Source organism: Hyperoodon ampullatus, assembly GCF_949752795.1.
Source record: "Hyperoodon ampullatus genome assembly, chromosome: 16".
NCBI classification, from domain to species: Eukaryota; Metazoa; Chordata; class Mammalia; order Artiodactyla; family Ziphiidae; genus Hyperoodon; species Hyperoodon ampullatus.
In genome coordinates, this window is record NC_136929.1 from 53,683,789 (window position 1) to 53,708,964 (window position 25,176).

General features: G+C 34.1%; 1 protein-coding gene across 2 annotated transcripts in view; it reads left to right on the forward strand.

Annotated features, from left to right (window-relative positions):
* Positions 1-25,176, forward strand: part of DGKH (diacylglycerol kinase eta) — a gene marked incomplete at its 3' end in the record, with an annotated part of 172,954 nt that overhangs the window by 127,799 nt on the left and 19,979 nt on the right. For both annotated transcript variants that reach the window (XM_079722099.1, XM_079722100.1), the window contains exons 15-22: positions 4,882-4,981; positions 6,600-6,873; positions 7,525-7,647; positions 10,910-11,035; positions 17,387-17,504; positions 18,502-18,612; positions 18,755-18,851; positions 24,731-24,838. In XM_079722099.1, coding sequence (XP_079578225.1) covers positions 4,882-4,981; positions 6,600-6,873; positions 7,525-7,647; positions 10,910-11,035; positions 17,387-17,504; positions 18,502-18,612; positions 18,755-18,851; positions 24,731-24,838 — 1,057 coding nt within the window. The remainder of the gene's footprint in view (positions 1-4,881; positions 4,982-6,599; positions 6,874-7,524; positions 7,648-10,909; positions 11,036-17,386; positions 17,505-18,501; positions 18,613-18,754; positions 18,852-24,730; positions 24,839-25,176) is intronic.

A 25,176-nucleotide genomic window follows, 5' to 3' on the forward strand; every position in this document is an offset into this window, starting at 1 on the left:
TTCTTTAAGATGATAACTGACTTATAACTGTCTTTTTTCAAATAAAATTTTATGCAGAATCCCAATATTAAAAAACTAAAATTTTATTTTGTTGGCATTAATACACTGGATAGGATTAAATTATTAGTTATTTAACAGAAAAATAAGCAATAAGGTTATAGCTGACAGTTTTAGTTTTATGTTCTATGCAGTTTCCAGTTATTTCTGTGTTTTATGTTGGTTACATGGTCGTAAGGATGCCATTTTTATTTAATTGAAGACAATTTCCTTACGACCATGTAACCAACATAAAATACAGAAATAACTGGAAACTGCATTAAATATAGTACGAAATTTGCACAAAAAATAGTGAATTCTAAAGTAAAAGCTAACATAGTATTGTTCTCTTGTATACGTAAGTTATTTTAAAATGTTAAGAACATTTAAAAAATTATATTCTATATTTCTAAATGAAATTTTAATCAAGCCTTCGTGAAATCCTTGAAATATTTCTGAAAAATAGCTTGAAAACCACTGACGTAAGTCACAGTGCTGTACTATGTCAGTCTGAGGTCCTAGATGAGATTCAACCATTTGCTGGCTTTGTGACCTATGCCTGTTTTATCAAGTGTAAGAATGGAAAGAATGCCTGTCCTTCCTCCCTCATGGAACTGTTAGGGGAATTAACTTGAGTAATGAAATAAAATTAGAGCTTATAAACTACAGAGTGCTATGTTAAATTACGGTATCATCACCTCATGTTTTACCCAACTGCATTTCACATTTTTTCCTTGACCTTGGCCTGGCTCCTTGTTTAGGCTCTACTCTTAGCTTGGCTTTGGATTCCTCCCTGACTAGCTCATTTGCCTTTAAGCAGATTCTATTACAACCTTGGTCCCCTCTTGTCACTTGTCTGAGCTCCCAGGCCTGCCCAGATGCCTGAACTGTACAACAGCAGATTAAAATTCTGGGGGATTTGCCATAAAGAGGTTCAAGAGAGAAAAGAGAGGACAATATGTAATAACTTTGTACCAGTGATATAGTGTATTTTTACTTTGACTTTTGTTATGGATTTTTTTCAAATATGCAAAAAAGTAGAGACACTAGTATAATGATTTCCCACCATACCCATCACTCAGCTTCAGTATTAATCAACATTTTGTCATCTACTCCCCACTTTTTTTTGCTGGAGTATCTCTAAGCAAATCCCAGAAATCATTTTATTCCACTTTCAGTATGTATATCCAATAATCTTTTTTAAAAGTCTAATAAAATTAACAATAATTACTCAACCTATATTCCATTTCCCCTAATTTTCTTGAAGTGTTTTTTAGACAATTGATTCGTTCAAATCAAAATCCAAACAGGGCATGTATTGCATTTGGGTTTATGTCTCTAAGACTCAGAAAATCTATAATAGTTCTCCCTACTTTTAAAAAACTGTGTTATTTGAGGCACGACATGTACACAGTAAAGTACTCAAATCATAAAGGTTCAGCTTAGTGATTAGAAAAAGATAATACACACACACATTGACATCTACATTCTTTTAACTACCACCTAGATAAAATAAAGAGTTCCCTTCTTTTGTTAATGCCATTTACTTGTTGAATGATACATTAAGGCAGAACGTTTTAACTAAACCTCTTGTGTACGTTTATATTTGTTTCATAAAATAGTAATTCCAGTAGCTTAAGCTTTTTTTAACTATTTTAAAATGTTGAAAATGCTGATGGAAAAGCTGTATTTCATCAGCATAGCTAATAAGTAAGTTAACTAATGTAGTTCATCAACATAAAGTCAACATTTTCTTGACTTTGTAATTTTGTCAGTTCAGTATGGTAACATGAGTTATCTTCTGAGATTCAGAAGGACTAATTAGTCATTATAGATGTCATTTATTAATAAAAATAAAAAACAAGTTATTATGTAAATGCAATTTATTCTGTAGACAAACATTCTCAGGGATTTCCCTGGTGGTCCAGTGGTTAAGAATCCGCCTTCCAATACAGGGGACATGGGTTTGATCCCTGGTCGGGAAACTAAGATCCCACATGCTGCGGGGCAGCTAAGCCCATGCACCGCAGCTACTGAGCCCTTGTGCCTCAACTAGAGATCTCGCATGCCACAAACTGCAGAGCCCATGTGCTTGGGAGCCTGCACGCCACAACTACAGAGTCTACAGTGCTCTGGAGCCTGCGCGCCACAACTAGAGAGCCTGCACACTGCAACTAAGACCTGATGCACCCCCAAAAATAATAAATAAATAAATAAATAAACATTAAAAAAAACTCTCAGAAAATGAGATCATTAGCAGGAAAAAATAATAAAATTGGAACCATTGTCATAGAACCATAGAATTTTAGATTTAGGATCTATCTTAGAGATAATTTAGGCAGACCCCCTCACTGAATAGATGAGGTAAGATATGTAGTTAGAATCTTTCCTCAGAGCACATAGATAGCTAGGGGTTTTAATATATTATGCATTGATGTTTGTAAATTACCTTTAATTTCTGATTGGAACTTTTAAATATCAGATTAAAAATGAAGTTTTCAGGCACTGACTACCAATATGTGGTTCTGTTTGGGCACCATTGCCGTATTTTTCTTAGTGTAGCATTTGCATGTTTTATTGTCATTTACCCCTATTAAAAATAAGTGGAAAACTGATAAATGAAGATGCTGTTACCAGTGATAAGTATAGATCCCATATATAACATAATTAAGATGATGGTGGAAATCATAAAGCATGCTAGCTGTGTGGACTGTTGTTAGCTTCAACTGAATAATTTGACCATGTTCAGATTGGAAGAGAGAGAGAACAAAACTAAAGAAGCACAGTCCTGGATATACCTCATCAAAATGATAAGTAATGTTAATTAAATGTGGAATTAGGAATTTAGAATATTTTTAGCTCTATGTGAAGATCCATGTTCCAGGTTCATTCATTTGATTTTTGCACATATTTTCTGGAAGTCTTTATATATTAAAGCAGGAAACTGTATCAGTTGGAGGATGTTTTTTGTGTTACTATAGTAAATACATCTTAAAACTGTTTTTCCCCAAGTTTGCAAGTTCCTAGTTGGTGTGACTTTGAAATCACACTGCTTTTAAGTATACGTTTTATTTCTATTTAAAAAACCTCTGCATTCACCATTTAGGTATAACAAAAAGTGAATTCATTCCTCCAGATTATAAATATCCTCTGTCTTCTGGAATATGGAACTTAGTGGTCCGTAAGATTCCCCCAACTAAGTGGCAAGCGTTCCCTAACACAGTAGCCTCCTCTCTCCCTGAGCCTCTGTCTGCCTCAGCAGCATGGCACAGGTGAGGAAGCACCTCTGCTGCCCCTTTCACTCCTAGGCTGATGGACCGACAGGCTCTGTCCCTAGGAGTCAGTGAAATGCCAGCAAAAGTAGCTATGATAATGTTATGGCATTATGCAATTTCACAAATCCAAGAGGAAAATTTATCAACACAGTGTTGTAATAATAACAAGGAAAACTTTTATTTTGGAGTTCCGTAAAGAGGAGGGAATGTCATTGTTTCCTCTTCTTAAACGTGGGACGTCTTAGAAAAACTTTCAGTAAAGTTCATAGAAGAAATTTCATAGTAGCCTGTCTGAATATTTCAAGAAATTCCATAAAAATATTATACATGAACAAAGAAGACCAAACCTGACATGAAACACATGAATGAATCTCTAATAAATGGTTAGCTAGAGTCTCTGTAGAAATTTGTTTAAAAACCCAACCAAAAAGGTTAAAGGTTAGGAAGTATTACCTTTTGTCCAAGTGAAATCTAGAATTGGTTGTCAAAATAACAAACAAAACAAAAAATGTTAGGAGTAATTCATTTATTTCTTAGATGATAAATGTGAAGTTTTGAAGAGTGTGTGTGTGTGTGTGTGTGTACTGTATCTATTGAATGGCTCAATTTCCTAATACTTAAGTATCTGGAAAGTTTATGTCACTCACATACCAGAGAAAATTGTAAGTATAATAGAAAAAAATAATTGCTGTAATCTGGGGTTTTTTTCCTAAAATTCCTCAACCTTTATCAATGTTAAAGAGAAATATTATTATTTTAAAATAGTCTGATTTTGTTTTCAAAATCACTTTATAAGTGCTTGCTACAAAAAGCTGGTCATATACCATTCTGTTGGTTGTAGTTTTTAATCCAACACCAGTTCTAAAGACTTTTGACAAATTTTTTAATGTTTCAGATTTTTTCCTTTTAGTCTAATTCTATTGCAAAGAAACCAAATGTAATTAAAAGAAACAAACAAGTAAACCATATATATTGCTGACACTAACAAGACCTAAATTCAGTTAGTCTGCATGGTATTACATTGGTTATCTTAAGGAAAAAAAATGAATGGATTTATGGAGAATATAACTCAAGTCAAGTGGCAGGTTGGTTTCCAGCGTAACACACAACCTCTTTCCTCTTCAGGAAGAAAATAGTTACCTATATAATGAATAGGAGAGCAACAGTAACACCATTAGTGACAGATTTATTCTTGTTTGCTCAACACTGAAAGTCCAGTTTTAAGGATACATAAGGTGCAGAAGATAATGCTTTCTTTTTTAAATAAGGTCTACAACTACTCTTCTCAAGAATTTAAAAAATTTAAATATTTGAGAAAGGCTTGTTATAACCTTAAAATGACTTATTTAAATTATGTAGAGCAAGGTTTATTCATGTATCCATTTATCACTTCTAACGTCTTGAACTTATATAGGACATGTTACACAGCAAATACAAGTATGGGTTTATAAACAAATGATCCCGATATTTTAACAGTTTACTTAATTGTGCTTATTTTTAAATATGTTTGTAAATCAAAGCGAATCAGCTTACTGAGTTTCCTGAATTGCACAATTTCTTTTCTTCAAAGGGTACTTTGTGAAACTGTAAAGGATTTCGTTGCCAAAGTAGAGAAGGCGCATGAAAAAACGTTGGAAAAAGCTGTTGCAGCTGATGCCGTGGCCAATAAAGTAAGCGGGAAGTGTTCAGGACATGAAGGTTTTTTACTGACAGTGTTAATATTGAACTGTGTTTTACAGCTAAATTGATCAAGTGGCTTTCCTGCCAAAATATCTTAAACCAAGAGAAAAATTACTTTTGAATCAGATATGAGGGTTTAAAACATGCTTTATGGTTAGTCCCTTTATTTTTTTTTTAATTATTTTTTTTGAGAGCCTGTTATTAAATATTTTATTCTGTTGATTCTACATTCCTTCTCTTTTAAGGAAGTCCCTTTAATATGTAGGAAAACTGCATTGCTGAAGACCAAGACGCCAAACTTGATAACTCAACTCCTTTTTCCCACTGATTGACATTTTGAAGGAGAAATGCACAGTAGTCGGGTCACATGGGGGGAAATGCTAGGAAGCTGGCTTTCCAGTGGGAAGAGGAATGGTTTTCCACTTCCAGGCAAACCTTGGCCACTCAAGTTCCCTCCCAGCATCGTTGCTTGGATTTCCCAGATGTTATGATCCTCGGCCTCTTTCAGGGTTCTGTTTCTTGCTTTGCCTTTTTCTTTATAGATATTTCTTTTCCATTGTGAGCTTTCTGAGGCTAAAATAAGAATAGTTTACTGAACCTTGAAAGCTACCATCTTTGCTTTCATTTGTGCACGACAGGGCATTCTCACAAAAGGCTTGGCTCTCTTGGGCTTTGCAAAGGAATGAACTTCCCCAGCTATAGATGGTGGTTTGATTGAGTGGAAGGAAAAGAAAATAGAAATATACATTTGAAGTTTTCAGCCTCTTTCTCTTGTTTTTCTGCTCTGTGGAGAGCTTCAGAAAACAGAAACCCTCTGTAGTCACACTTTTTTCTCATAACTATCTCTGCTGTAACTTTCTCTTGGCATGTCATCAAAAACAAAGGGAGGCAGAAGGGACTGGAAATTGTGTGAAGGTAAAACGTATATTAGGCAGTAGCATCAATAGCTTCAGTTCTAAATGTTTCTTTACTCTTAGGAATTCAAGAAAAGCAGAAAGAAACAAGGGCCCAGTACTTGTTTTCTTTCTGCATGGTTCTTCCTTATCCTGTGCATATTCCTTTTTCTCTTTCTTTGAGCCAATAATCCCTTAAATACTGTAACTCCTTTGCAAACCAAAGCTTTGAAGGTGAGCTTACAAGACTCAGCCAGACTTGGCAGTTTGTGTTTACAAGACTCAGACGGGCTTGGCAGTGACATAAGTTGATTACTTAAAAAAAAAGTTTATGCCATGTTTTGTATAATGTACAGCAAATTTTGTATAATATGTAAATTGATAATGTAATGTGTCACTTTATCGTGAAGCTTTCGTTGTTTTCTTTTAAAGAAAAATAGCTTTAGAAAGATTGTAAAGATTTTCACGTGTGCAATGGTGCTTGAATAGTTCTGGAAGTATAAATCAGTAAATTTACAGAATAATTGTGCTATTTTTTAGAAAATTATAAGTTATTAAGTCCATAGCTGACTAAGGTATAATTTATAATAGATAACCAATTAATAATAAACATCAGTGTAGGCATCTTTCCTCTAAAAATCAAAACCCAATCATTAAACTTTCACTTTCCATCTCCACTAAATGAAGATTCATTACCATGTTTTTGTTTTCTTAGTGTTCAGTTCTAAATGAGAAGCTTGAACAACTGCTCCAGGCTTTGCACACAGATTCCCAGGCTACTCCGGTTCTCCCGGGCATCAGCCCTCTCATTGTAGAAGAAGATCCTGTGGAATCTTCCAGCGAAGAATCCTTGTGTGAAAGCAAGGAACAACTCTTGGATGACACTACAAAACCTTCCTCCCAGAAAACTGTCAAACCGAGGGAAATAATGCTGCGGGCAAACAGTTTAAAGAAAGCAGTGAGGCAAGTCATTGAAGAGGCCGGAAAAGGTACACATTAACAAAAGTAACTTCTGAAGAAGGGAGCAGCATTCCCGTGGCAAGCACAAGGGAATTTTCCTATTGGTCAGTCTGGACACACTTTAAAAAGTTTCAGAGATAAAGTACACTGGAAACATTAAAATAAAGTTAAAAATTACCTTTAACTCATATTTCTAAAATTAAAATTTTTAAAACTGGAATCTGTTAAATTCTTAAAGAATATCAAACCTATAAACTACTTTGAAAATATTTTAACATGTGTTTCCTAAATGTGTTGCTTTTTTAAGAGTTTATAAAAGTTACACCTATATTTTAATTTTTTGTATTAATGTAATATGTATACCTCTCTTAGAATTTTAGTAGTAGATTAGAAGTTAACTTTAATATAAATCATTAATATTCAGAAACAGATTGTAACTTGTAATTGGACTTGTATTTCATTCTCTAAAGCTCTTATATTTTATTTTTCTCTTCTACTAAAAATATAATTTTACTTAACAGACATCACATGACCCCCAAATTCATTGCCAATCAGTGCTTATTTGTGAATGTGGAATCTCTTTGGGTTTCTATTTCAATTTTCCCTTTTTAAGCATATTTTAATATTTATGGATCTTATTTTTGCTTGTTCAAACATACTTCTCTTCTGGGTACTTAAAGTGATGGATGACCAGACAGTTCACTCCTCTGAACCAGTTAATCAATCATTTGATTACGATAGCACAGAAACAGATGAGTCTAAAGATGAATCAAAAGAAGATGATGCAAAAGCGTCATTAACTGGTAAGAAAACTGTGATAAAATTATTTTGGAATTAAATAAAATGTAATTCTGCTTTTAGTTTTCGAAAGACCTATCAGTTTGAAATAAACTATTTGTATTTTTATTTTTAACAAGGTTTTTCAGAAGTTAAAGCTTAGATATTCATGAATGCTAAAATAATGAAGGTAACATTATTTAGACCATTGTCAAGTACTCTCACATCCCTTTTTTTTATCACATCCCTTTTTTTATCATCCCTTTTTAATCTAGAAATCATCATAATAAACTAAGGATTTGGGGACCAAATGTGGCTAAATATCTTAATTTTCCCGAAGAAAGAGTAAACACCAAAACAGCAGATTTTAACCTATTTTAGCCCTCAGATTCCTTTGAGAATAATATGGAAGCTGCAGGCCTCACATGCATAAAACTTGACATTTAAATAATTTATCAGTCCCTTGAGTTCCATTGATCAGCCTAGATGGCTGATAATCCTTATCACTAAATTAAGTTTTTAAATCATGAGACATTTAGTTACAACCCTATCTCTACTGAAATTATTTTTGCCAGGAAATTATTGTGTAGTTGCTTGAATAATACTAACTATTTCTCTACCTTTTAGGTTTTAATTGAAAATGAATTTATACTTTAAATTTTTCATGTTGTATGAGGGAAAAAGTGTTAATTTACTAGAATAAAACAAGCAGAAATATTAATGAAGATGAGACGATAATATGAAAATAATTACATAGTACTAATGAAAATGAATTGATATTATATCACAACTGTTTGCCATCATTAAATTTTTGCTTTTACTTTCACATATAAACTTGGACAGATTACTTAAGTTCTCTGTGGTTTCCTCATTTGTGAAATGCTATAATGATAATAATGATAAAATGATAGTAATGTACCTACTTGTTGTGACCTTTAAATAAGTTAACACACATTAAGTGCCTAAAATAGCACCTGGTACATTGTGCTGTAAAGGAATGTTTGCTGTCATTATCACTATTATGATTATTGCTACTACTTCCGCTGTTGTTGCTAACTACACTAACTTTGAAAGAGTAGTTCTTAGTTGTATTTAAAACTCTTAGAAACTTTGAAATTAGACCATATTATAGACCTCACATGTCTGACATACAACCAGTGCTTTTATATTCTACATCCTTAGTCCTTTTAGACCTTATGTGTACCTATTCCAGCACACAACCCAATTTTATAACCTTAGATCTTTTAGACCTTAAATGGCCCCATTGCAGAATATAATCCAATGCAGGCATATTTTACAACCTTGACCGATGGTCATTGAGCCTTTGGACTACTCACTTTCACTTCGTCCCCCTCTTATGGTCAGCTCTAATTCTTAGGAAATTTTTCTTTTGTTAACGTATTGAGCTTTATATATTCTTCCTTAAATTTCTACCCATGATTACAGTTACTATTAATAAACTTTTATGTATGATAATGTCAACAGTAACAACTACTGACATTTGTATAGAGTTTTATGGCTAGTTTAAAAGCAATTTTACACACATCATTTCATGACATTGAAGATGATTCTGCTGTGCGGCAGCCCTGAAATGATACTGAAAACAGCTTTCATGGCATCATAGTCTCTTCCCACACATTACATCTTGTTTTCCAGATTCTCTCTCCTAAATTGTTTTACCAATCTAATTTGATGATTTTAAACTTTTTTTTCCTGGTTGCACCCATTTGGTCACTATGATACCCCATTAAAATACGATGCTCCATTTTGAGCAATATTCTCCAGATATTTCTGTAATGCAAGAATACACCGATACCTGTATGCTACTCATTCTGGACATAATGAATGGCTCTCTTTGGAGGATTGGTTTTTCAGCACTCATTGGTAATGGTTTTCTAACCAGCTACTATCCCACCTTACTATACTCTCATGAATTTGACACTTCCATTATAGCCTGCAAAGGAAACCAAAAAAATACAGATATAGTGGTGTAGATATTGTTATTGAAATAGGCATAGATTATACAAGTCTTTATGGTGCAGTATTTGATATTATTTTTTGGCTAGTAATCCAATTTAGTGGGAATCAGTAGCAGTAGAAGTGTTTCTGTATTAATCATTAATTTTTTGAAGCACATTCATTGTATTATTGAATAATATAATAATTCGTACATCTGAGATGTGCAAAATACACATTAATATGATCAATGAGATGTCATGTTTAAGAAGAACCATGAAACATTAATTTAGTTACCTGCAATGGAAGATCAATCTTAGTCACTAGAACACACTCTGTTTTTTATCAGAGATGAATATCAAAAGGTTGTTTTTATTAGAAATTAGTTCCAGGGCTCCCATCTGTAAAAAAAAAAAAAAAAAAAAAAAAGAGTGGCTGTTCTGCTACTTTTTTTTCTTTAGTGCACCTGGACTGTTTTTGAACAGAGAGATGAGTGTGTAAGATTAATATAGTTAGTTTGTAATTAGTCTTAGGGAGAGTAAAGATAATTAAGTTTTAGAGTATTTTTAAATTGAGTTGGAGGATTACTGTTTTTTGAAACACCTGCCAATCGCTCCTAAATTAGTTAAAGATACTATTTGCTCTCCATTAAATTGCCCCAGTTTAGATAGAATTAAATCTCTCTTTTTGTTCTTTACTTTGAGAGTAATTCTGTTTTGGAATAATTTTTTAAACATGTTGAGCTTTTATAAAAATATGATAAAACTGTTTTGGACAAATCATTGTCTTGAGTAAATAATTAATTGGGAAGTACAGGAAAAGTATATTGGTTTCATTTGAAAAAATAATATTTTTCCTTCCATGTGTAGAAGAAAATGCTACTCATGTTCCACTGTTAGCTCTGGGAATTACATTCCTTAAATTTTATCATTTATCCAACATTTTTGAGAAAAGGATTGCATTGGTAGTATACACTGCAACACATGTTCCATTTTCAAAAATTGTCAGGCTTCAGAATTTCCTTTTTTTTAAATAATGGGTTTCTCACATTCAAATTATGAGTATCACTGACCTTTAATTATGGTAAGCGTCTATTTTTTATTAATTGCCATCTGTTCAAAATGGAAGATCAAGACTTCTAACTGTGGCAGATTCCTTCTACATAGTAAATCCCAAGAAAATGAACAGAAAATGGTAAAAGAATAAACACAATGTAATTATTTTTGGTTCTACTGGTTAAACATGTATGAAATTATTTTATGTCATGAGTGTGTAAGGACTTGCTTATTTTTATAACTTTATCTCCTTTTAATCTGGACTTTTTGCCAACAGTTAAAACTGCACCTCGGTCTCCAGATGGCCGGGCAAGTCGTTCCCAAACTGACTCTGGCTCTGGTCCTGCTGTGGCAGCCAGTAAAGAAAACCTCCCAGTGCTCAATACCAGAATAATCTGTCCAGGTAGTACAGATCCTGAAACATGGTGTATTTTTAAGTATTTCCATGAAAACGTATAAGTACTCATTTTCCTGAACTATAGAACTGTGTTCTTTTTTTTTTTTTTTTAAGATTTATTATTTTTGGCTGTGCCGGGTCTTAGTTGTGGCACCGGGATCTTCATTGAGGCATGCAGGATCTGTCGTTGAGGCGTGTGGGCTCTTCATTGTGGTGCGCAAGCTTCTCTCTAGTTGTGGCGTGCGGGTTTTCTTCTCTAGTTGTGGCGCGCAGGCTCCAGGGCACGTGGGCTTTGTAGTTTGTGGCACGTGGGCTTAGCTGCCCTGCAGCATGTGTGATCTTAGCTCCCTGACCAGGGATCAAACCTGCGTCCCCTGCATTGTAAGGCGGATTCTTTACCACTGAACCACCAGGGAAGTCCCTAGAAATGTGTTCTTAAAGGTAAATGTTCCTTTAAGAAAATGTTCTTGGTACTCTTGTCAGTCAGAGTCCAGATCCTTAGGCTTTGGTGTGTACAAGAGTTGCCTAGGAAGTATTAAAGCAAGTGTTCCTGAACCCTACCCTGAGAAATTCTGATTGAGTATTTCTAGAGTGGAGCCCAGGAATCTGCATTTAAGGACTCATGGTAAATTTGATCTTATATTCTACTACCTTTTATGTATCTCCATAGCCTTCCCTGGATAAAGGCTTGGGATTAGGATAATATTAGCAGAAACCAAAGGACTTGTGTGGAAAGGATGGGATGTAAATGTAGATGTCTCAGAGGTCTCCTTAAGTACCATTTGTTTGACTCAGTGAAAACTTTCCAGATTCGTTCCAGAGTAGACTGGAACACAAATTACACCCTGAAAATCAATTTCTCCTACAAATTATTTTTAAAGGTGAATCATAATTCAATAATAATAGTTGGAGACTTTATTATCCCACTTTCAGTAATAAATAAAACAACTAGACGGAGCAAGAAGGAAATAGAAAACTTGAAAAACACATAAGACAGGTATAGCTAACATGTCTACAGAACACGCCACCTAACAATAGCAAAATACACATTCTTCTCAAGTGCATATGGAAAATTCTCCAAGACAGGCCATATATTAGGCCATAAAACAATTCTAAATAAATTTAGAAGGATTGAAATCATACAAAGTATGATCTCCAACCACAATGGAATGAAATTAAAAATCAATAACAGAAGGAAATTTGAGAAATGCACAAATATGTGGAAATAAGTGGGTCAAAGAAAAAAAATCACAGAGAAATTTTAAAAAATACTTTGGTATGAATGAAAACAAAAATACACTATACCAAAATTTATTTGATGCAGCTAAAGTAGTGCTAGAGTGAAATGTATTAAATGTCTATATTTAAAAAGTAGAATGGCTACAAAAACCTAACTCTCCACTTTAATAAACTAGAAAAATAAGAGTAAACAAACCCATAACAAGCAGTAGGAAGGAAATAATAGAGTTTTGAGTGGAAATAAGTGAAATAGGAGAATATAAAACAATACAGAAAATCAATAAAACCAGAAGTTGGTTCTGTGAACAGTTTAACAAAATTGATAAGCCTTTAGCTAGACTGACCCAGGAAATAAGAGAGAAGATTCAAGTTCCTGAAATCAGGAATGAAAGAGGAGACATTGCTATGGACTTTACAGAAGAAAGGATTGTAAGGACAAGCTATAAAATATTGCATGCCAACAAATTAGATAACTTAGATGAAATGGACAAACTCCTAGAAACAGGCAAACTACTGAAACTGATTCAAGAAGAAATAGAAAATCTAGCTGGATCTATGACAAGGAAAGAGATTGAATTAGTAGTCAAAAAACTTCTTCCAACGAAAAGCCCAGGCCCAAATTGCTTCACTGGTGAATTCTACCAAATGTTTAAAGAAGAATTAATACACCAGTCCCTTACAAACTCTTCCAAAAACTAGAAAAAGAAAGAACACTTTTCTTAACCTACATTTTATTTATTTTTTCTTAAAGTGTAGTTGATTTACATTATCATGTAAGTTTCGGGTGTACAGCACAGCAATTCAGTTTCATATATATTCTTTTTCAGATTCTTTTCCTTTATAGGTTATTACATAATATTGAGTAGAGTTCCCTGTGCTACACAGTAGATCCTTGGTGGTTATTTATTTTATACATAGCAGTGTGTATATGTCAATCCCAGCCTCCTAATTTATCCCTCCCCCCACCTCCTTTTCCCCATTGGTAACCATAAGTTTGTTTTCTTTGTCTGTTAGTCTCTTTCCGCTTTGGAAATAAGATCATTTGTGTCTTTTTGTTGTTGTTGTTGAAAGAACACTTTCTAAATCATTTTATGAGGCCAGTATTACCCTGACACCAAAACCAGTCAAAGACATCATGAGAAAGCCATAAGCCAATATCCTTGATGAATAGCAACACAAAAATCCTCAACAAAATCCTAGCTAACTGAATCCAACAACATATAAAAAGAATTATACACCATGATCAAGTGAATAGTATCCTACTAATGCAGAATTGATTCAACATATGAAAATTAATCAGTGTAATATACCATCTTAATAGAATAAGGAGGAAAAACTATACAATCATCTCAATAAATACAGAAAAGACATTTTTTAAAAATTTGACACCTTCCAGTGGTAATACCACTCAACAAACTAAGAATAGAAAAAAACTTCTTTAGCCTGAGAAGGGCATCTATGAAAAACCTATAGCCAACCTCATATTTAATGGTGAAAGGCTGAAATCTTTCTCCCTAATATTAGGAACAAGACAAGGATGTCCAAACTAGCCACTTCTATTCAGCCTTGTTGGAGCTTCTAGCTTGGGCAATTAGGCAAAATAAAAAGAATTAAAGGCGTTCAAACTGGAAAGGAGAAAGCAAAACTGTATCTCTTCACACTTTGACCTTGTATATAGAAAATCCTAAGGAATACACACACACACACACATGCACAATTAGAGCTAATAAACAAAAACAAGGTTGCAAGATAAAAGCAATATATAAAAAATAATTGTATTTCTATACACTAGTAATGAACAATCTGAAGATCTTTGAAAAATAATTTCCAGTAGCATCCAGAATAACCCCAAAAACTGAGTAAATTTAACCAAGAAGCTGAACTATTTGAACACTGAAAACTACAAAACATTGTTGAAAGAAATTTTAAAAGACCTAACAAAATTGAAAGAAATCTGTGTTCATGGATCAGAGGACTAGATATTATTAAGATGGCAGCTCTCCTCAAATTGAGCTAAAGATTCCACACAACCCTTATCAAAATCACAATTGCCTTTTTTGAAGAAATTGATAAGCTGAACTTAAAATTCTTAATGGAAATATGAAGAACTCAGGATAGCTGAAAAGTCTTGAAAAGGAAGAAAAAAGTTGAAGGAAACACACTTTCTGATTTCAATATTTCCTCCAAAGCTACAGTAATCAAAACTGCGTAGTGCTGGCATGAAAATGGTCATATAGATCAATAGAATAGAACTGAAAGTCCAGAAATAAACCCCTACATTTATGGTCAATTGATTTTCAACAAATGTGCTAAGACAATTATTTAATGAGGAAAGAATAGTCTTTTCAATCAGTGGTACCAGGGCAACTAGATATTCACATGCAAAGAATTATGATGGACCCCTGCCTCACACCATATATAAATATTAACTCATTATGGATAAAAAACTTAAAGGTAAGAGCTAAAAATATGAAACTATAAAATGAAAACATAGACATAAATGTTCATAACCTTGGATTAGGCAATAGTTTCTTAGCCATGACTCCAAAAACACAAACAACAAAAGAATAAAAAGATAAATTGGACTTCACTAAAATTAAAGATTTTTGTGAATCAAAGGGCACTATCAAGAAAGTGAGATGACAATCCACAGGATGGGAGAAAATAGTTGCAAATAATATATCTGATAAAGGACTAGCATCCAAGATATATAGATAAATCTTAAAAATTCAACAATAGAAAGACATATCCCAATTTAAAAATGGACAAAGGATCTGAATAGACATTTTCCCTAGAAGTTATTCAAATGTCCAATAAGCACATGAAAAGATGCTCAACATCATTACTCATCAGGGAAATGAATTGAGATCCACAATGAGTTACCACTTTACCCTATTGGGATGACTATCAAAAAAAGACAGATAATAACAAATATTGGCAAGGACATGGAGAAATTGGAACTTTCACACACTGCTGGTTAGAATGTAAAACGGTGCAGCCATTTTGGAAAACACTTTGGCAGTTCCTCAAAGGGTTAAACACAGAGTTAACATATAATCCAGAAACTCTACTACTACATACATACCCACAAGAACTGAAAATACATGTCTGCACAAAAACTAGTACATGACTGTTTTTAGCAACATTGTTCATAGTAGCCAAAAAGTGGAAACAACCCAAATATTCATCAGTTGATGAATGGAGGAACAAATAGTGGTATATCCATACAATGGAATATTAGTCAACCATTAAAAGGATGACGCACTGATATATGCTACAGCATGATTACCCTTGAAAACATTATGCCAAGCAAAAGAAGCTCAACACAAAAAGGCACATATTATATGATTCCATTTACATGAAATGTCCAGAATAGTCAAATCTACAGAGAAAGAAGATAGTTTAGTGGTTCCCAGGATCTGAGAACAGGGGGCAATGGGAGGAATGGAAAATGACTGCTAATGGGTAAGGGGTTTCTTTGGGCGAGTAATAAAAAGTTCTCAATTAATAGTGATCATCGCACAACTTTGTGTATATACTGCAAACAACTGAATTATATACTTTAAAGGGGTGAATTTTATGGTATGTAAATTATATCTTAATGAAAATATTAAAATAAAAAAGATAAATCCAGAACACATTTGGTTCTGGAAAGGCTTCCATGTCTAGAGGTCATATCTCTCTTCAAACCTGGAGCCCTGGGATGAACCTTTCCGGGCTGAAGCTGTAAATATGGCTAACCTTAAAACATTTTAGAAAATACTGTACTTTTCTTTGGGGCATCTGAAATATGACTCTTCACCTCTTCAAACTGTTCTTTTCTCTCACCAGCATGGTTGTTTTGTTCATCTGTTTACTTATTTAGACATAAAGGGAACTGGCATAGCAGAGTATATATACCATTGCATATTCAAAACTATGAAATTAAATGACAGAATAAAATTCATCTTGATTATATGATAATCAGTTAAACTTTGTAGCTAAAATAATGAACGTCTTCTAAGAGGAGCACGTTGTTGAGGAAAGGAATGTTTGCTAACGAAAGGACTTTTTTTCCTAGTGTTTCTCAATTGCATGACATATTTTTCTGAACTATTCTTTCCTTTTTGTCTATCTGTTCCCTTGGGTCCCTATTCCTTTGTCTTCTCACCAGACTTTAGTGCTTCTAACCTTAATATTGGGTTTGTAGATCATAAAATTCATTAGCTTTGAATACCATAACTATTTAGTCGAAAGCTAACTAGTTGTTGAAATAAATTTGAAGTTTTGCATATTTAGAGGTAATATAAATGCTTCATTAATTAAAGGCGTTCAAACTGGAAAGGAGAAAGCAAAACTGTATCTCTTCACACTTTGACCTTGTATATAGAAAATCCTAAGGAATAGACACACACACACACACGCACAATTAGAGCTAATAAACAAAAACAAGGTTGCAAGATAAAAGAGCAATATATAAAAAATAATTGTATTTCTATACACTAGTAATGTTCAATACTGTATTCTTCTAAAATTCATAAATACCTGTGTTTAATATTTTGCTACTTATTCTTGACACCAACACTGAATTTTCACCTTAGCATGTCAACATTTTTACTTGAGTATCATTGTCTATGCTTTGAGAGTATGGAAGTGATAACTCTATGACATTCTGGATAATTCAGCCTTTATTGTAAATTCCTTACAGGCTTACTACCTTATTTGCTAATAAAAAGGAAGTAATATTTACTTGTTGAAGTTACAGAATCATTGATGGTAAATAAGAAACTGTCACAAAGAGATTCCTATTTAGGTCCTCACCTGCTTCATTTTTTATGACAACATATAGATCCCAAGAAGCATCAACAACCTTGTATTTACCATGTATGGCTGAGTTGTTTTGCTGTGCACCTGATACTATCACAACATTGTTAATCGGCTAGACTCCAATATAAAATAAAAAGTTTTAAAAAAACCTTGTATTTACCAACGTCATAGTTCTTAGTTATGATTAATGAGAAGAACAGACACTGAAGACCATGCTTTGGGAGCAAGGTGTTTCTGATTAGGTCTAAAAACAATGGACTGGCTCTTTCTGTTTTTCTCTTAACATGTGATCCTGTATTTTTTTCCTTCCAGGTTTAAGAGCAGGACTAGCTGCCTCAATTGCTGGGAGTTCGATTATCAACAAAATGTTACTAGCAAATATTGATCCTTTTGGTGCAATGCCATTTATTGACCCAGATCCAGATTCAGTGTAAGAAAATACTTCTGCAAATATTTTGTTTTGGCTTTCCTTGTTTCTGTTTTATACGAATGGTAACATTTTAAATGCATTGCAATAAATATAGTTTCACATCCAAAAAGGATCATCAGTAAATTTCAAAAGTCGATAATGATGAGTACGTTGACCCACTTGAAATACAGTGGTTTTCATGATCTGAGGTAGGTCCCTTCCAGTCTGTGGTCTTGGATAACAACCCAATGGGGAAGTGAGTCACAGCTCTGCACACTTTTCCCTGGAATATTTTATTCATCACTGCCTTCATACTCACATTTTGGTTATTCTTTCACCTCATTTTTTCTCCGTCTTGCCAATTCTGCCATCTTCCCACATTCGGCCTCTAGGTTTACTTATTTCAGAAAGCTTCTGGCCCACATTGGTCCCTTCCCTTCTCAAAACTCCTTAAAAAAATTAGCTGTTCAATATGTACTTCTTTTTACGTCCATATTTAATTTTGCTTTTGTTATGTCTCATTTCTCTAGTGACACTCCTGAAGGACGTTACTATACTCCTTTGTATTTACTTTCCAAAGCACCTAGAAGAAGGGACTCGATCTAGTTGTTTTCTGCTCAAGAAATGTTCAATAAAAGTACAAGTGTGGAGGAGACTTTCTAATTAAAAAAAGAGGACTATTGGCATCTGACTGCAAGGCCCTCCCATTTGTGTGTAGTGAGGAGCTTAGGTAGGAGGTAGAAGAACTAAGATTTTGTTACAATTAATAGAAAAGCATTACCATGACTGTGTCTCTGCTTTGCCCTGCCCACCATCACTTTACATCATATGTACTGAAAATCACAAACATGTACTGGGGTCGTGCGCATGGCACATGAATAGGAGATGATTCCTGCTAAGCTTTCCTCTCTTCTATAAGAAATGGAGGCTTGAATGGTGTTAAGTGATATTTTCTGTGCAAATTGTAATTGTTGTTAGGAACCTGAAATTGACTTTTATGTACTTTTCCTTATTATAGAGATGGATATTCAGAAAAATGTGTCATGAACAATTACTTTGGGATTGGATTAGATGCAAAAATTTCATTAGAATTTAATAATAAGAGAGAGGAGCACCCTGAAAAATGCAGGTAATTTTGGTAATAGCAATCATGTAATTATGCAAAGGCAGTTTTACTTTAATTTCGTTTATTACCTCTTTTGCTCTCTCTGCCTTTCAAGAGTAAATAAATAGTAGTTATACTGAAATTCTCTGCCAACATTTATTTTCAGGAGCCGAACTAAAAACTTGATGTGGTATGGAGTCCTTGGAACCCGGGAGTTATTACAGAGATCGTACAAGAATTTGGAACAGAGAGTTCAACTTGAGGTAAGTTCATCTAGAAGTAAAGACATTTCAGATTATCTTACTTTCAAAAAAAAAAAAAATTTATTTTTGGAGCTGATTTGGCCTCAGTTTCTCTTGAATAGGGTTTAAACACGAGGGGAAGAAAATAAACGTGGTTATCAACTTTACACCAAAGGAGGTATAGACACTGGATATGCGTGACACAATTACCATTGTCATTAGATCCTGAAATTTGGATGTTCGTATGGAATTGAGGTGCTCTGTGAAATGGTAGGGCCATGGGAGTACATATATATGGGATAGCATTTTTTTAAGACGTTTTTTGATGTGTACCATTTTTAAAGTCTTTATTGAATTTGTTACAATATTGCTTCTGTTTTTTGTTTTTTGGTTTTTTTTTTTGCGGTACGCGGGCCTCTCACCGTTGTAGCCTCTCCCGTTGCGGAGCACAGGCTCCGGACGCGCAGGCTCAGCGGCCATGGCTCACGGGCCCAGCCGCTCCGCAGCATGTGGGATCTTCCCGGACCGTGGCACGAATCCGTGTCCCCTGCATCGGCAGGCGGACTCTCTACCACTGCACCACCAGGGAGGCCCAATTGCTTCTGTTTTTTATGTTTTGGTTTTTTGGCCCAGAGGCATGTGGGATCTTAGCTCCCCGACCAGGGATCAAACCTGCACCCCCTGCATTGGAAGGCGAAGTCTTAACCACTGGACCACCAGGGAAGTCCCCAGGATAGCATTTTAAACAGATTTTTCCATTTTAAGTTTCCAAATTCTGACCCAATTCTATAATGCCTGAAGTTTCACAAATCCCTGAAAATATCATAGTAAATAGAACCTTTTAATTTAAATGTATTTTTTGTTTCAATTATCTCTAACAAGTTTCTTAAATGAAAAGAGATTTTAAGCATTTAAACATTTTAGTATTTTTAAACTAATTTAAATAGTAAATTAAGGACAGCAAAAGTTATTTAATCTCTGATTAACAGGAAAAAGAAAATTGGGGGCATGACTCTGAAAAGTCTGCTACTTTCTTAGAATGTTATTTTCTTTCACCTTTGATCCAGGGCTCACTGTTTATGCCGATAAGCATGTCTTTCCTGTCCTGTATCTTTTTATAACTAGATATTTTAAATTGAGGTATAGACTGCATACAGAAAAGTGTGCAAATCTTAAGTTGACAACTCAGTGTATTAAACAGGACGTTTTTATTTTAGGTGTTATCTTGATAGTGGAACGTGGACTATCAAGAGGTGCCTGGCTCACTCATTATCAACTAAATGTCCTAGTAAAGATAAGCCTGTTCTACCTTCCACTCTAGAGCACAACTACATGATCAGCTGGTTTGATTTATCATTGCTTGTAAAATTAAGATAGATGTTACTGGCTGAAAAGGTACAAAATGAGGAAGGCTCACACTTAGTAAACACTGTCCTTGGCAGCCCCATCCGTTACTCAACTTGCGTTCTTGCCTATGGATTGTAGTGTAATCATTCATTTTCTTTATTCATGTCCCCTAGTCAGCCACACTCTCCTTAAGGACAGGTAGGAAGTTGTGTTCATCTTTGTTATCCCTGTTGTCTTGCACAGTTCCCGGCCCTGACTTGAGAAGGAAATAGGCAAATGATCATTTTACCCTAATTTGTTAAGTGCTGTGATCAAGACCCATAGCTGGGCATCTTTAAGATCTAGGGGACTATCTGGAATCTGAATGACTCCATTGCCTTTATTTCTGGAAGAGCCTTCAGCTCTTCAGAAGTACTACTTCTGTCCTTCTTTATGGGTGGTCCAAATTCTGAACAATATCCTACACAGCTGCTTTGTAACCTCCATTTAGCAGAGGTTCTTAACACTTTTTGAGCTGTGGACCCCTTTGGCATGCTAGTGAAACTATGGACCCCTTCTCAGAATATTATTTTTAAAGCATTAGTTAAATATATATACATACAAAAGAAAATAATATTGAAATAAATTAATGAAATATTTTTTAAAGTGTTGTAGAGTATTATATGTGTTTCTTCATTGCCACATAAAATGACAAACATCTAACAGCATAAGTACCATACTTTTGAAGTAATGATGAACATAGATCTTAAGAGATATCTGAAACATCTGTAATATAATAGAAAACATCTGTTTCTAATTGTGATGAAGTCTCGGGTATTGCTAATACGTGGTTTGCTATCTACATTTATAATTGAGTGCAATGCTAAATTTCAGAGGTTGCTGACCATAAGAGATATGTTTTTACCATTCCAGTTAACAGACCCCTGAATCTATCTGAATCTATCCACAGATAAACATTTAACATTTAACATAGAAGTTTATACTGAATGATTAAAAGGAAAGTAAATTTAGTAAAACAAGATAAATGAAAGCATGTTAATATACACAAAAGGTGAAGTAGAAAAATTAGAGAATTCTTTGCCAGAGTTAAAAATAAACAAACAAAACACCTGCTACCCCTGAGGACTATGGAAAGTCTGTTGTTTAAAACTTCATTTCCCCGATGCCGGATCACTTGGGATAGAGGTAGAGAAGAAGACCCAAGGCTTGGGAAACTCTGCCCAGAACGGTCCCTTTCACCAGGTGCCAGTTGTTAGCAAAAAAAACTCTTTAACTTTTTGCTCAGAAGTTTTCCTTTCCCTGTTGTGTCATATGGAAAAAGTCATGTCTTGACTTTGTGCAGAAGAAAGACTTTAACCTTGGTTTCTCCATCTGCAAAATGGATAAAATAATGCTTTTGTGCAGAATCATAATTCATCGAGCTAGTGTTCAAGAAATCACAGTTTAAACTGAAAAGAATTATGCAAATATAAACCCTGTTTTCAAGCCACATAAACTGTGAATCTGATACATACTGGAGTTTTAGAACATTTGAGTAAGGTTTATAATCCTCTCTACAATCATGGGAATGCCAGAAATGCAGAATAACATTGTAACATCAAATTTTCCTAGTTTTAGAGTAGAAACACCTTTGACCTATGAATGAAAACTGTCGTTAAGATGCAAATTTTTTTCTTAAGGATGACTTTTTTGTCCAGATATACCTAATTTACATGTATCTCGCAGCTTGTTCTGTTTTTTAAGTGAAATAATGATCAAATACTGTTTTGAGTCCTTTAAATACTAAGATACATGAAAGAAAAAACAATGTTCACCTGTAATCTGTAATGAAATACATGGTAACAAATAGTTAATTCATGTTTTTTACTTCATGTTTTTTGTAATTTTACCTATTTCCATAATCTCATAACAGATATCTCCATAATTTGATAAATTTGGCTTGTTATATAATAGTACTTTCTATCTTTGTTTAGTTCATTCAATAATAATTATTATAGCTATATTTTAAGTCATGTTATAATAATTAAGTTTCCTAAATGCTTCCTATCAATACAAATCACCTTTAATTCTTAAACTTTATGAGGTAGTTATTTTCATTCTTTATGAGGCAGTATTATTAGTTATTTCAGAAGCATGAAGCCACTTGCCTAACTAAAATCAAACAGTTTATAACTGGAGAAGCCGAAGTTTCGACTCCAATGTTTTTTCCCCATAAAACATTAATTTGTAATTATGACTGAAGAAAGACATTTGCTTACTCCTTACTATGTGTTTTAGATGCTTTCCTCTCCCTTATATGGACTAGGTATGGCAAAATGAGGCTCTGAAAGTTTAAGGCACCTGCCCAAATAAGTGACAGAATTCAAAACAGGCCCACTACCTTCCCACTACACTACATTGCCTAGTGAATGGAGCAGAAAGAGCAGACACTAATCAGAAAAAAAAAAAGTGTAGCTGCAGTTTTAAAGCATTTTGCCACATTATGAACCACAAGTGGAAATGTGGGGAGATAGAGAAGATTATAAAAGAATGTAACACTACTGAAGTTACTCCCAAATATGAGAGAAACAGTTGAGTCAGGTGACCTTAATTTATTGAATCTGTACTGCTCATATTTTCCCTATGAGACTCTATGAAATGGATATTAAGCTCTTAACCCTGGGTGTTTTGCCTAATGCATATATATTAAACCCAGCAAAGTATATGGAACTTCTGACAGTTTTCATCTTTTTCCATATTATGCTTGCAAATAGTGTATCCATTATAAAATCTTTAAGGACTGCTCTGAAATTTTTTTTTAAATATGCCTTTTATATTTACAGAGAGAGCATTTTTTCCATTTCCTTTGTTAGCCATATGACTTTTTGTAAAGCACACAAAGATATTTGTTCAATTTCTGGGTTCAGAAAAAAGTTTATTATTCAACTATATACTTTGATTTAACAAATACACATTGATCACCAATTATGTGCCAGGAATGGCCCTAGGTGCCTAGATACAGTGTGGACCTTTGAATGTGTTTTCATGTAAAAGAAAAGAAAGGTTGTAAAAACACCTGTAAGGGTTAGTGTTAGGAAGTATTCTCAGTTATTTAAAATATTTGAAAAGTGGGTTCAGACCGGATTCTCATTTGTTCTAAAGGTTGAAGATAATTTTCATTGGGCATTAAAATGCAATTTTTCTAAAATTATGTTAATTATTTTTTAATTTGGGAATTACTTAATGAAAATATAGCATCTGTTTTAAGTATGACATCTGCAAACTCCTCTCTTAAAAACGAAGGCTTAAACCTTCTATTCGGTAAGAATTTACTCATATATCATATGTAATTACTTTGCCAGCTATATGATATTGTATGTTTCTTTTAATTTAAGTGGTAATTCATTTTCATTTATGTGATTAATTAGAAGGCATGGAGTGTAAAGTGCTTTCTGACATACATGTTTTTTCCTTAAAAAGCGCAGTCTTGAGTTTAGCCAGTCACCAGTTAGTTACAGAGCACAAGCAAACTACCAGAGAGTGTGAGAGGTGCTAGGTGAGATGGTTAGGAGCCAGAGTTTACCCTCAAAGAGCCTGCTTTCAAAGTTTCAAGTAAGAACAAAGATGACTATGATGCAGTTAAGAATATCTTAAGTCACTTGGGAGAAACTCATGAAAAGTACTGCTTGATTTTGGAGGAACAAAGAGGTAAAACATTTGTCTTCTTTTTCTTTTTTTGATGTATAATTGACATACAACATTATATTAGTTTCAGCTGTACAAGATAATGATTCAATATTTTATATATATTAAAGATGATCACTACAATAAGTCTAGTTAATAAATATCACCATACACAGTTACAGAATTTTTTTTCTTGTGATGAGAACTTTTAAGATCCATTTTCTTAGCAACCTTCACATATTCAATAGAGTATTATCAACTATGGTCGCCATGCTGTACTTTACATTTCAATGACCTATTTATCTAATAACTAGAAGTTTGTACCTTTTGATTCCCTTCACCCATTTTGCCCACCCCTTACCTCCTTGCCCCTGGCAACCATCAAGCTGTTCTCTGTATCTATGAGCTTAATTTTACTTGTTTGTTTGCTTTGTTTTTAGATTCCACATATAAGTGGGGTCATACAGTATTTGTCTTTTTCTATCTAACTTATTTCACTTAGCATAATGCCCTCAAGCCAATCCATGTTGTTGCAAATGGCAAGATTTCCTTGTTTTTCATGGTTGAATAATAGTCCATTTATATATATATATATCACAAGTTTATAATATCACACGTTTTTAATCTATTCATCTGTCAGTGGACACTTTGATTGTTTTGTAAAACATTTTTTCAATTTGGTTTTCTGTAACAGCTTCGGCTATAATTATTTACCCTTTTAAAATTTTTAAATTAAAACAAGATAAAGGTAACGTGTAGGAATATATTTACAGGAAAGCAAACATTATGCACACACTTTCCTCCATTGTCCTTTGTCATTGGTATTCTAGTATCTTCCAAACTTGTGGTTTTGCTCTTTTTATCTGACCTCTAAGCTTTTGACCTTACAGTGTGATGGGCAGTATATTCCTCTCCCCAGTCTGCAAGGGATAGCAGTGTTGAACATTCCCAGCTACGCCGGAGGCACTAACTTTTGGGGTGGAACTAAAGAAGATGATGTAAGTATTTCCTTGCTCCTTCTAGAAGCTGCCCACATTCCTCGGCTCATGGTCCCTTCCTCCATCTTCAAAGGCAACAAAGGTGGTTGAGTCCTTGTCACGTTGCTTTACTCTGATCTCTTCTTCTGCCTCCCTCTTCCACGTCTAAGGATCTTTGTGGTTACACTGGGCCTACCCAGATCATCCAGCATAATATCCCCATCTCAAGGTCCCTAATTTAATCACATCTGCAAAGTCTCTTTTGCCATGTAAGGTAACATTCACAGGTTCCAGGGATTAGGACATGGACATTTTGGACGGCAGGGAGGAGAATATTATTCTGCCTACCAAAATACCTT